The sequence below is a fragment of the Asparagus officinalis genome, chromosome 3 (assembly GCF_001876935.1).
Source record: "Asparagus officinalis chromosome 3, Aspof.V1, whole genome shotgun sequence".
NCBI lineage: Eukaryota > Viridiplantae > Streptophyta > Magnoliopsida > Asparagales > Asparagaceae > Asparagus > Asparagus officinalis.
Genome location: NC_033796.1, coordinates 58,295,859 through 58,310,262, shown reverse-complemented (window position 1 = coordinate 58,310,262; position 14,404 = coordinate 58,295,859). Strand labels below are relative to the sequence as shown.

Here is a 14,404-nt window from a genome sequence, read left to right as displayed (position 1 = left end):
GTGTATATATATATTAAGTCATCAAGATTGAATCTGTAATCTGTTTACCAATCCAAACTTTCTAAGCCTGTAAACGTTAAATCTTTTAACAGACTCCAATCAAGTCAGTTTTACCAAGGTCTATTTGTATAAAGGAGAATCAATTGAAAATCTCTCCTTTTCCAGGTTTCTTTTCCTCTCATGTAACATACTTGGATCCAAGCCAAATTCTCATGTAAGGTACATAAGTCGAAAGTATTACTCATGTACAAATTGTGGAATTGTTAGTTTACTCAGGACCCAATAAAATATGAATATCTTTGATTTGAAGTTTGAACAAATTAGCAGTTTTTCCAGAAACATTGCAAATACTCTGAATAGAGAGATGACAGTGTCAAAGTGAAATGAACATCAAACCGATGACATGAGAGATAAAGTTAAAATATTCATTGAGGCAGTCATATGAGACTTGAGTACATTACATAGATTTACTGTAACCTAGAAGGTATAAGCAGAAGAATATCCATCCAATACCAAAGTTAAGTTTTATAACAATTCATTAGCCAAAACTGATGTGGTGCTAAAAGTTATATGGCAATATAAGGTAACTAAACAAAATAAACTTGAATTCACAAGGACTTCTCACCAGGCAAAAAGAAAGAACTAATATTAACTACAGATATTAGTGGGTGAGGATATCAGCGACATTCACGGTTGTATGATGAAGTGAAAATCATTCTTCACGGTTAGCTTGCACACACATATGAGAAATAAAAGAATGATGGTGGCTTATAAATATAAAAATACCAGAAGAAGAATTTTGTGGTGCATGCTGACACCAAAAGAGGTAACACTAGAAACAAATACATCATACAAAGAATAAAAGAACCAATTATGAAACTAACAGCAGAGGCATAGGCTGATTTTGCCTATGAAGGTAATTTCTTGAATAGCAGCTGGCTATGTTGCATGGATACAGGTGCGGGCACGGGTGTGGATACAGGACACAGCAAAATAGTAAAATTCAGGATACTAGGACACAGCTATATACACACATGTCTAATAATCTATATGAGATCAATATTGTTTTTCATTCACATGTTATGAGAACTAAAATCCTTATACTATTGTTATGTTTATCAAGTGGATTATATAAATTGAAACACCACTCATATTTGAACTAGATACCCAAACGACCATCTAAAATCAAACTTGTGGACTAGGTATGTGCTAAAACTAACAATGTTCCGAGTCCAATGAGCTACAAAAATTTGAGATGAAATGCATGACATACATTCAAGAAGCGTATCACGAGATTTTTGAACTAAAACATGTGTTATATAATTGAGTACACGCCTGAATAAATATATGTATATATGCAAGAAGTGTCCAAGGAGTGTGAGACACAGACACGGACACGAAAGCCTAGATGAAGTGTCTGTGTAACCTAGACAACTGGTATTGATGGAATGATTTATCTGAAGCGTATGATATGCATGCTAAGCACCTTTAAGATGAAAAAACGGCTGATTTTTCAGTTGGACTGAGTTAGGGAGTCCTAGATATGAATTGAAGATTGATGTGCTCGTTCAGAGTTGGGAACATGATTGCTGATTCATATGCATAACTTAAGGAAGGGTGCTCTTTATCTCTTTGTTGATTACTGTCATTCCACAAATATCAAATACATCAGAAATGAAACTGAAATTGACGGCAAAATTTGATTGAAAATATTGTTTCAGCTGAAGTCATCTCTGAGATAAATCAGATAACATGGGTATGGATATGCCACGACACTCATAGTATCATCTAAAAAAACATGGTGCTCTCTGAGATAAATCAGATTATACAGGTATGAATATGCCAAGACACTCATAGTATCATCTAAAAAAACATGGTGCTGTTAATTTTCATATTTTAACGCCCTTATTTTATAAACTTCGTAAAGGATGCTAAGAACATAATGTAAGACCATGTGTCCAGCAATATTCCAATCAGATCGAGGAAACAATGGCATATGAATTGTACCCTGTAGCTGTCATAATGTCATGTCTACAGTGCAAAATTGACTCGAGTTAATATAAATTTTTGCAAAAGAAAATTTACCAAAATGGGAGCACACACAGAAAATAGCATGAACCAATTACTAAGTCCCCAGGTGAATGCCTTTGGTGGATACTTGATACGAGTCGCCGGGCGAGCATCTTTGATTGCGGAATTATCAAAGGTGGGTTGAGAAGAGGATGACAGAAACACAAGAATAATTCAGTATGTGGCGAAGGAAAATACCCTCTCTAGATTATGATATGAAAAGATTACAATCTCTCTCACACAATCTCACTAGAATCGAGAACAAACTCTCAATTCTCTCTAAACCCTAATCTCTCTTGATTATAATCTCTCTTTGATTACATCTGATTTATTAAAAACCCTAAAACAATCCCTTATATAGGTGTAACAATGTGGATGGTAAAGTGGTAAATAACCAAGCCCAAACCCCACAGGAATTCGTGCAAACAGAAACTCAAACGAACCAGGAAACCATCGATGAGTCGACTCATGTGCATATATGAGTCGACTCATGACACATGGGTCGACTTATGAAATGATGAGTCGACTTGTCAGAAACTTTTGATAAAACGGCTGGGTTTCGTGAGTCGACTCATAACAAGCATGAGTCGACTGGTCAGAAACTTCTGATAAAACGGTTGTGTTTCGTGAATCGACTCATGACAGGCATGAGTCGACTCAACCTGATGAGTCGACTCATGTGTATGTATGAGTCGACTCACGGGCTAAAAACTGGATGCTTCGATTCTTCGATTCTTCGATTCGCCGCCTCATTCAACGTCTCGACCTGCGTTCCACTGTGTTGTTTTACACCTCTATTCTCAAGTTACCATGAGAATCATCCATCCTCAAGCTCTCATGAGGATCGCTAAGTTCCGAAGAGAAGATACATATGTATCATGGATCCCCCTTTTAGGAACTTGAAGTCTCATTCAAGTTAGAACTTCAGCTGAGGAAACTCGCGAGCTCCTCCATCCTTTCTGTACCACCTGACTTTGCTAGGAACCTGATATCGACGTACAACTGGAAACGACTCCTTCGTTCCTCGCCTCATCATAGTCGTCTTCCGTTCCAACATGCAACTTCTTTTCGATGGCTCGTCATGAAGTTTAATGCACAGCGAGACGAACTTCTTGCTTGCATTCACTAGCCTCTTCGCTCACGTCACCGTCACCAAATTTGCCTCCCTCGGAAGAGACGCCGAACGAAATATGAACTTTTCACCATCCTTGGTGAATATATACTTTTGAGCCCGCTTTTCGTAGATCGTGTATCTATCCCACAAGTACGGATTGCCCAGTATAACCTGACAAACATCCAATTGAACGACATCGCACGTGACCTCGTTAATATACGACTCATGGAGCGCAAATCTGACAGTGCATTGATCAACTACACTAAGTCTCGTCTCCTTCTGAATCCACCCTAATGGATAGGGTTTCGGATGCTTGACTGTCTTCAGACACAGCTTCTGAACCAAGACCTCGGATATCAAATTATTTTCGCTACCTGAATCAACAATAACATCAACCAAACTGATCTTCACTTGTAACTTCAGCACAAAGAGCTGCTCTCGAGGGTCTTCGTCCTCTTTCGTGGCCTGTTTCTCTATCATAAGATTGAGACTACTGTTGGGCTCTGTCATCCCAGGAACTTCCTTCGGACCCTGTGCTATCACGTATGTATTTTTCTCTTTTTTCTTCTTCAATCCCTTTGGCTTCAGATGATGATACTTCTCCCAACATCGATCAGCGATATGTTCTGTCTTCTCTCAGTGACTACAAATCAGTTCTGTTCTTCCTAGATCACCTTTCTTCTTCTCCTTATGTTTGGAACCACTAGACTCACCTCCCGTCTGTTTTGCTTCTCCTTTGCCTCGTTGCTCTTCTTTTGCTTGCCCTCGATGGCAATAGCTTTCACGCTTGTCTCTGCAATAGACTCGACCATGAATAGCTTCATCTCCTTCCGGATGTATTCGTTCAGACCCGTCATATACTTCATGAAGATGGAGTATTCGTCCGTCGCGACGTTTAGAACCATCGCCTGCTGCTGGAACTCCGTCGTGTATTCTTGAACGATCTGATTGAATCTTTGGCGCAAGTCGTATCACTTGTACCAACGCTCCTCAAGGAACCCTATTGGATAGAACTGCTTTCTCAGTAGCTCCTTAAACTTGTTTTACGACACCGCATTCTTTTCCTTCTTCCAGTAGGATTTCCATCACGTCAAACGCATGCCCTGAAAGCTTCAAAGTCGCGAACACACTCTTCTCCTTGGATGAATATCTATAGAAAGTGAAATACATTTTCATACGCTCGATCCAATCATCGAGCTTCTCCACATTGACACTCCCATCATAAATAGGAATCTCCATCTTAAAATTAATTTTTAAGTTCTGGTAGTAATTCTTACCCCCTTGATGTGGAGCAGTCTTAACAATCTCAGCCTCCTCATCAGAACCAGTTTTCTCGCCCTCTCCATCGGACCTTTCGAGCTTATTCTTACCCTTCGAAGAAGATTCCTCCTTTTTATCTTTTCCATTGATGAGACCTACGAGCTGATTGAGTGTAGAACCGATCATCTCGATCGGCTTCTCCATTGTATCAAGTCTTGCTGAATTATCTCCTTCTGTCTTCTTCTTTCTTAATTTCTGGACTCCTTCCAATAAAATAAGGATCTCGCCTAACTTCTTATATTACGATCGAGTCAGGACCATATACAGGATGCCCCCTTCACAGGATCTGATCGTTCTGATACCAACTTGATACGAGTCACCGGACGAGCACATTTGATCGCGGAATTATCAAAGGTGGGTTGAGAAGAGGATGACAGAAACATAAGAATAATTCAGTATGTGGCGAAAAAAATACCCTCTCTAGATTATGATATGAAAAGATTACAATCTCTCTCACACAATCTCACTAGAATCGAGAACAAACTCTCAATTCTCTCTAAACCCTAATCTCTCTTGATTAGAATCTCTCTTTGATTACATCTGATTTATTAGAAATCCTAAAATAATCCCTTATATAGGTGTAACAATGTGGATGGTAAAATGGTAAATAATCAAGCCCAAACCCCACAGGAATTCGTGCAAACAGAAACCCAAACAAACCAGACAACTATCGATGAGTCAACTCATGTGCATATATGAGTCGACTCATGACACATGGGTCGACTCATAAAATGATGAGTCGACTGGTCAAAAACTTTTGACAAAACGACTGGGTTTCGTGAGTCGACTCATGACAGGCATGAGTCGACTGGTCAGAAACTTCTGACAAAACGGCTGGGTTTCGTGAGTCGACTCATGACAGGTATGAGTCGACTCAACCTGATGAGTCGACTCATGTGCATGTATGAGTCGACTCACGAGCTGAAAACTGGATACTTCGATTCGCCGCCTCGTTCCACGCTTCGACCTGCGTTCCACTGTGTTGTTTTACATCTCTATTTTCAAGTTACCATAAGAATCATCTATCCTCAAGCTCTCATGAGGATTGCTAAGTTCTAAAGAGAAGATACACCCGTATCAATACTACAATATCATAATGATTACGGATGTGGAAAACATCTATAGAATAAATAAATAAATAAATAAAAAGTCATAAGTAATTGCCTTCTGCACAAAATTAGAGCTAGCAGCTATAATCACAATGTAGATATTAGGCGTCTGAAATGATTACACCTCCCCTTGCTCTCTTCCTTTCCCTCTCATCCCATGACACACTTCTTGCTATTGAAGTGATGTTTAGGAAATCCAAGCAACTGCATTATTACAAGCACACTGTTTGTTTCCTAGGGTACATAGGACTTACCTTCTAGCTATGCCATCCAAATCCTTAAAGCATTTGTTCACAAGTTAACAGGAACCAGTGATTCAGTACCAGGTGTCATTGTTAGTGAGCAGGAAGAATGAAAAAAATTGAATGGGAATATAAAAGATTCTGAAAAATAGTATATCTAATAGAGCATAAGCATGTCAAATATCACCCAAATAAGTGCATGGGAGATTAACATGATGGCAAAAATAGTTCAATAGGGAAATAACAAGATAGCGATAATCATAAGATTAACAAATAGATAATTTGATGTTAGCTTGGGGTTTCTGATAGTCTTATAAATGATCTGATTCGGTGAGGTGTGAAAGACAGGTAGTTCAGTGGGGAAGATTCAATATCTAATTACATATTTGATATAAATATTAAGGTGTAAATAATTTATAGAGAAATCATGTTTTTGATGGAATAGTTGGTATGAAATGGACAGAAAGAGCAAGAAGAATACAAAAACTTTCCTTTTTCTTGTTATTGTTGACGTTGCATCAGTGGAGCTACTGCGCATCCTAGAACATTGACCTTACAGTGTTATTCGGCTTACTTCAGTGCAAATATCTCAAGTCCAAACCACTTCCTGGAACAATAATCTGAGTTGTTTGGTGTGCAACCACCAGCAACTCCAAACGAGAATAGGTAAACCCATACAAGCAAAGGCTTTTCCTCTCTTAGAAGCTTGTAGAAGGAGAAAGTAGATTAGCCATGTCTCCCTTTGAGGCCAGGTCCATCTTTATATAGGATGTTCAAATTTGGTGGCCAACAAAACTTGAGTTGCTTGGCAAGTCAACTAAGTTGGTTTCCTTGGTGGTAGGTACTAGGTGACCAAGCCAAACTAGTAAAACTTCCACACATTTCCACCAATGTGTAGAGTCCCAGATTAAAACTTCTATACATTTCCAACAATCCCCTACAAATTTCAAACTTGCCTTCAGTTGGCTCTAATTTCATGTGCATAATCATATAATTTAGGAGGTTGTCTTTCTAAAGCCTTAAAAAATCCAAAGAATTTCAGGTGCGGGTGCCTATGTGATTAAGGATTTACCAATGTAGAGGTAGAGTTTTGGCCGACTCCTACAATTTAATCTACCGGGTGTATCCTAAAGCCTTTGCAGAAATAATACTAAAAATGTGCTATGTGCTATGTGCTACGTACTCCTATCATGTAGAGGATCATGAAAAGTCCTAACAAATCCAATACACTTAGGGTGTGGAGTGCTGATAGGAGCACGCTTCGAGAATTTACCTATGCAACGTAGAGTTTTTTTGCCTACTCCTAGGGAATCTACTGGCAGATCCTAAAGTATTTGTAGATATTTTAACAAAAGCATAGGGCCATTAACGTGTTACGGATTAGGAAGTAAAAGTGAAAGTGGTACCCAAGTTCAAAACCTAAGCTATTATAGATACACACTTGTTTGAGGTTAGCTATGTAAAGCCTTTAAATACAAACTCTTCTGAAGTGGAGTGTGTTAGGAGCACTCCTTAAGGATTTACCTATGCAAAGTGTACTTTTGGCCTACTCTTAAGGAATCTACTGGGTAGAACCTAAGACTTTGCAAAAACCATGATAAAGTGCTAGTTCAAGACCTAGACACTAGTTCACCTGCGTGGGAGGTGGGACTACTTTTCAACTGGTCTAAGTGGAGATTCAAGTCCTAGCCAGATCTTTATTACGCACATGAAATTAAAGGCAACCAAACAAAAGTTTGAAACTCGTGGACATTGTTAGAAATGTGTAAAAGTTTCAAACTTTTCTTTTACACGTCATTAGAAATGTGTAGAAGTCTGACTAGCTTGGCTTAGTCATCAAGTCACTTGGGAGACAAGTGGCACTCGATTAGCCACCTAGGAAGCCAACTTAGTTTGCTTGCTAAGCAAACTAAGGTTTCTTGGGCACCAAATTTTGAGAATCCTATATAAAGAGGGGCTTACAGGCCTAATTCATCTTTTGCTCCTACTAGCTTCTAAAAAGGTAAAGTTCTTTACTTGTGTGGGCTTGCATATTTTTTTGGAGTTGTTGGTGGATGCATACAGAACAACTATGCCTATTGTCCATAAAAGTAGTTTGAACTTGGGATTATTGTATCAATGTAGGCCGAGTAACACCTTAAGGTCAGCGTTCGAGGATGCACATCAGCTCTACCAATAAAACAGTCAAGTAGTCAACAATACAACAGATCAGATAAGTTATCAAAATTTTCTTGCTCAATTTCTAGCCATTTTATACAGGCTATTCCAACAAATTTTAAGATGACAATGCATCTATAAGGAGCAGACTCATGCATAAGCACCATTTTCATTTGTTAGTTATTCGCTACTCACAATCCCAAATGTCTCTGCAAGATTGATTAAGGAGAAACTAAAATTAAATGAAACATTGTCTCATTAAGAGTGTGCTTTTAGTAGATAGTATATCATATAGATGCAATGATTACCGAGCAATGACTAAATCTTCAATAGCAAGGCAATTCAATCATTCAGGATCTTCTATACCACGGCAATTCAATCATGAAGCATCTTGTCAGTTAGATACATGTATCAGATACAATTCTTCTCTTTTGTGTATGTTTCCAATTTGTAGTGCCATATCATCTCCATAGAACATATATTATACCTTCGGTAAAGGTAATTTTATCATGCATTTTTAAAGCATATTGGCATAAATGTCTTAAGGCTGTGAAAGAAAATAAACGGAAGCTGACAATGAGGGATCATGGTTTAGAATGCTTACTTCAATAAAATCATGAACTACAGGCAGATTTTATAGACATGGTTGGTAGTTTATATTAAATTAGGAATTGTGGAATGAGTTATCCTCCCAACAAAACATTAACTATAACCCCTAATCTAGTAGGGAATTATCATCTAACCGAGAAGCAATTGCACAGGATACTACGATGGCTGGATAACATGAGTTCAGAAGCACGTGGTAAATTAGATACTTGGGAGGTAGTAGATGCAGAAAGCTGACGGTATGTTCATAGTTTGACTAATATGGATACCAAGCAATCACCACCACCATGTAAGCTTCATCCCTTCTAAATGAGGTCAGATTTTGATGAGTGATTCAAAGTCAAGAAACCTCTACAGATGAACACACAACAAAATGAAAAGTTAAAAGTGAAAAATGAAAAATGAAAAATAAAAGATTCATATCCAGTTGTTGACAGTGTGTAGCTCTCTATTCACTAGTATCAATTTTGTTAACTTGGTGTAAAATTCCTAGCCAAAGAAACTAAGAAACAAAGGATTACGTCGCAAACCTAAGGCTAATCAACGAGTGGATAGACATTTTCTTCTTATATCACAGTTCAAACTCGTACAAGTAACAAAGTAAGCTATCAAATACTCCTACATCAGAGATACTAAAGAAGAGAAAAGAAGATATGTGTTTTTTTTTTACGGAACTGACTTCATCCTTGAGGTACCAAACAACATAATATTAAGCCAAAAAAGAAATTTGAACTGCCTTTCCATACTGCTCACATAATTGCTCAAAAGTATATAAGCACAAATTGTACTTTCGTAATCCAACACTATTTATACATGAATCTTAATTTTAAGAAAATGTTTCAAAGATCAACATATGCATAAAACATAAACAAGAAGCTTAAGCACATTATTTTTCAATAGACGATGATGCAATACATATTACAATCCTGCCATGCTATAGGATGCAGTATGGTATTAGAAAAAGGTTGAATTCCTTCTAGTCTCCAATGTCTTAGTGTTTTTCGGTGATTTTTCAAACTGCAATGTTTTATGTATCTTGGGTCCAAACTCTGCATTCTTTTTACTAAATACAGATATTTAATCCATCATATAAAAATTATCAGTGTTCATGTCCATGTCATTGAGTTAACAAACACAAAAAACGGTAACTAGGCGCACTCCATTCAAACCCATAAAGGTCATATGTATGGCGGAAAATACATAGATAAATCTTTAGACATAGACTAGAGGTTCAACCGTGTAAGGACTAGAACCGACTAAGTTAAATGAAAGGCTTCAAGAACGATAATGCATTCCTCACCTTAACCTCAGATGATTCAAGCAACATCAAAATATATCAAACTGAAATGTTTACTAGGTTTTATAAGTTAATTGCTTAACACCATTGGCACTTCACAAAATTTACAAGTAGATAAAGAAACCGAATGGTACCTGACTCGGGATCTGCCTCTGGTAGAACACAGAATCTGATGAGAAATTGGCGACATAAGACGGCAATGCATGAATGTAAATAGAGTAAAGGCCTTCATTTCCCCTGTAAAATTTCTCCCAGAGAGGCGAAAGCGGCAGAGGCCCACGAGTTAAATACATGAAAGCTATCTTGGGAACCCTGTTATATGGATACTCCTTCACCTGAGGAACAAATGAAGCCCTCCAAAGCAACTCCTCATCGCTCATCGAGTGCATCAAGCTCGAGGGCGGCCTAACCCATCTCTCAAGAGTCACCTGCTGCTCCTCGAAGCAAGACTGGAAAGTCGACCGAGCTTGCATCACCATGTTCTGAACTGTGAGGTGTCTGGTCATGTAGAGGCTGAACAATGAAAACCCAACTCCCAGAACGAGGAACAGCATTAGGGTTTTCAGGGCTCTGAACGGGGAAACTCTAGGCTGCGTTCTTTGGGTCAAATCCTTAGCATCCTCAGCTGATGCAACCCTTGGCAACATCCTTTTGGGGATCGAAAATTAGACCCAAAATAAAGGGTTTTGGTTTGTGGGTCTTCTAAATCTAATCCCGAGAGATTTGCATCTAGTTCTAACACCAACACCACATTCTTCAAATGGACAATTTGAAAAAGAGATCCATTCAACTAATATGAATGGGTAGTGCCCAAAATGGGCAAGAGGTATCGAGAACACCGAGATTTGAATCGTACCTTGATTGGTATTGGGATGAGATTTTAGGATTTATTGATGAAAAGGGTGAGCTCATTCAGAAGGAGATGCAGATCTGAGGAATACTTGTTTCTGAAAATAATCCAAATGAGTCGAATAAGGAGAAGGAATCCATGAAAATGGGAAGGTGACCAGCGCGTGTGTTTTGAAGCCGTTTAAGGTGGTAATGATGTTGTTTTCAGGGATAACTTTGTGTCAAAGGGAGCTACTAATATTAGGCAGGAATTTCCACGACAAGAAAATTTTAGCTTAAAACAAGTATGACATTTTGACAAGTACAATGAATGTGTAGAAAATATTAAATTAAGGGTAATTTACACTAGATTCCCAAGAACTTTCAGCATTTTTCAGTAAAGCCCAAATAGCTTTCAAAATCACACTGAGCCACTCGATAAGTTTTTTTTAAAAAAACCCTTAATATATTTTGGATAAATTACACTAACCCCCTAATAACTTCCAAAATATCTTTTATGTTCTAATTTTATGGGGTTCATCTGCAAAACATAACAACTATTAGGGATTTTTTGTAGTTCAAAAGTTTTTAGGGGTTTATTGTGATTTGAAAGTTCTTGTGGTTTACTAAAAATACTAAAAGCTCTTGGGGTTTAGTGTAACTTACCCTTAAATTAATGTACAAATCGAGAAGTTTTTTTTATATCAGTAGTGGTGCTAGCACAATTTTCTTTCTCCCATACAAAATTTTATTAGACATTCATGTGGGCTCACGTCATAAAGGCTAATTTGGCTCGCTCTCAAAATTGTATCATGTTTAAAATTGGTTTAATTTTGAGGAGAATCTTGACCGGGAAAAATTCCGCTAAAGCTGGCTCGGTTCTTCTCGGACCAAAAATGAACAGCTAAACTGGTTCTAATCTGAATCGCCTCTTCACTGGTTCAAATCTAGCCTAGTTTTATACAAATTACCAAACAAAGCTGAGAAGTATTTGCTCTCTTCTTATTCCTCTAAGTTATAACTTTCCGTAATAACTAGTAGAAAATCAAGCAATTTAGATGGATTAACCTAGGCAGAATTTTTTCCATCTAGTTTGACCCAACCTAGACGAAAAATTTTTCATCTAGGGCGAGTCAACGTAGACGGAAAATTCCGTCTAGATTGACAATCTAGATGGAAGACCGTCCTAGACAGAAATTTTTCATCTAGGATACATCCTAGATGGAAAATTTCCGTCTAGGATAGTGAGTCCCACACGAAAAAATTTAGGTAGGGGAATGAATTTTGACCTAACTAATAGGAGGGAATTTTCACACTAATATTTTGACTAAAACGAAAAAAATAATACTTGTCCCCTCTCTCTTCTCCTCCCCTCCCCCTTAAATGCCCCACATTTGCCTTCGGTCCCAAATCCTCCAACTCCGGCATCATCCATTATCTCCTCTAGCATCTTCATTTTCATCACTTCCTTCAACACCCACTACTACAGTCTCTACTACTTGAACCCTAAAAAAACTCTAGCGAACATTGTCGCTTCAGATCTCCCACTGCCTAAAGATCTCTCACCGCTGCTCTTGAACTCCGGTCACCGTAGCTCCTCCAACCTTCTCCTCAAACTCCTGTCACTGCCTACAACTATTGATGGAAGGGCTTAGCCAAGCTCTGATATTTTTGATGTTTCATATTTGTTAGGGGATTTGTTTGATGGGTTTTTGTTATTTGATAGATTGGTTCATCGAAGTCAACATCTTCGATGCAACTCGCCAAATCCCCAATTCCGTTGCTCTCTTCCACACCATCGCCCTCGACTGGTTGCAAATCGCCAGATCCCCAAATCTTATGAATTAGGGTTTATGTTTGTAACGGCTACTAATTATTGCTTGTTATGTTGAATTTGTTGGCCTTCTTGTTTTGATGATGTTTAACAAACAATTTACGATTAATGTTGTTTGTCTAGTGTTTGTGGTTTTCTATTTATTGTAGACAAACAACATGTTAGAGGATGGATGGAATCAAGCATTCACGATCATATCCAATGGAGGTTGGCGGAATAGTGAAGTGAAACTATGCAAATCCAAGTTAAAGATTCAAGTTCAAGCTTCATCCGCGAGTTTACCAAGTCAAGCATATTGAAGACCAATCTAGCTTGGGTAAATTAGTTTAGGATTTATACTTGTGTGTTAATACTTTGAGCTCAATATCACACATACACACAATTCTTGATTTTGAGTAATTTTGACAAAATATTAAGTTTTTGGTTTTTGGACTTAACAACCATTATATACATATTCTATTAAGTCTATAAAATCATTTTATAAGGTTTCAAAACATTGTTTAACTCAATAGTTAAAAATCAAGAAGTTTATGTACACATGTATTTATAAGTTTTATAAAATACATGAGTTTTCACAAATGGGAAATTTAATTTAAGAAATTATTTTTCTAACATGTTTAATTTCATATTTATAAATGTTTTTAAAAGTTTTATCAATTTTGGAATTAATTCGTTATGTTTAATTAAATTTACAAAATCAAGTTTTAAATAAGTTCATGTTCGTACACATGTTCGTACATGTTTTTGTAAAACAGATGAGTTTTCATAATTAGAAATTGCAATTTAAAAAATTTCTTCGTTTACATATTTATCTTCATATATACAAACATTTTCCCAAGTTTTACTAATTTTGGAGTTGTTTTGTTATTTTCAATTGAATTTACAAAATCGAGTTTTTAGCAGTTTTTTAGAAACTGTATATATGTGTTCAAATATTTATTTCTCTCAACTGGGAAATTATATTTTAGAAATTCTTTCTTTAACATGTTTATCTACATATATAAAACTTTTTATCAAAATTTCATAATTTTTGTAGTTGATTTACTATTTTTAATTGATTTTATAAAGATAGATACGTAGATTTCCAGATTTCAGAAACTGTCAGTTTTCACAGTCGACCGGACTACAGTGCGGTCGATCGCGCTATAGTGCAGTCGACCGGATGAAGTCCAGAGCCATTCCTCTATTTTTCTGCTGCTCGCGGTCGACCACGACCACGCGAATTCTGCAGTCGACCGCCGATATGACCGTTGGCTTCTAACGGCTATTTTCTGAGCTGTTTTTCTGTGGGCTTTTTGGTCAATTCTTTGTGGTTTTTGTTGAGGTTTTGGGTGGCCCTTGCTCTCATCTTTCATAAGTATCCAATAAATGTTTTAAACAAGTTTAACAAGGGTTTTAAAGTTTTTTTAGTGTGTTTTAAAAGAGTTTATTTGTGAAGAAGTTTCTTACAAGTGGAGGAGATCATCTACATTGTTTGAGCTTCATTTTAATCCATCTCTCCATCTTGTTTCTTCAGAGAAGAATTTTTAAACTCAATACTAGCTTTATATTAATTATTTATTGTTTATCATTTTTATCAAGCTAGGGTTTATATTCAGTTTATGATTGATTTTCTCATTGCTTACACACACAACCATTGAGCTTATTGTATTTGCATGCATTGTATAATTGGGTTGTAGGGAGTTGTAACAATTAAGAGTGAGCTTAATTGAGTTCTCGTCTATTGTAGAGAACAACCATTGTTGTATTCATGCCTAATTGTGTAGATCACTCTGTATTACACTAGTACACTGAGAGGAGTGTGTGGTAAGAGACGGGGTCTCTTCC

At 37.2% G+C, this 14,404-nt stretch overlaps 1 protein-coding gene across 1 annotated transcript in view; it reads right to left on the bottom strand.

Moving 5' to 3' along the window:
• The window catches only part of LOC109834196, a 12,243-nt gene extending 1,250 nt beyond the window's left edge, over positions 1–10,993 (bottom strand). Inside the window, exon 1 of the mRNA XM_020402139.1 lies at positions 10,050–10,993. Within this exon, the coding sequence (XP_020257728.1) occupies positions 10,050–10,562 (513 nt within the window). The 5' untranslated portion in view covers positions 10,563–10,993. The remainder of the gene's footprint in view (positions 1–10,049) is intronic.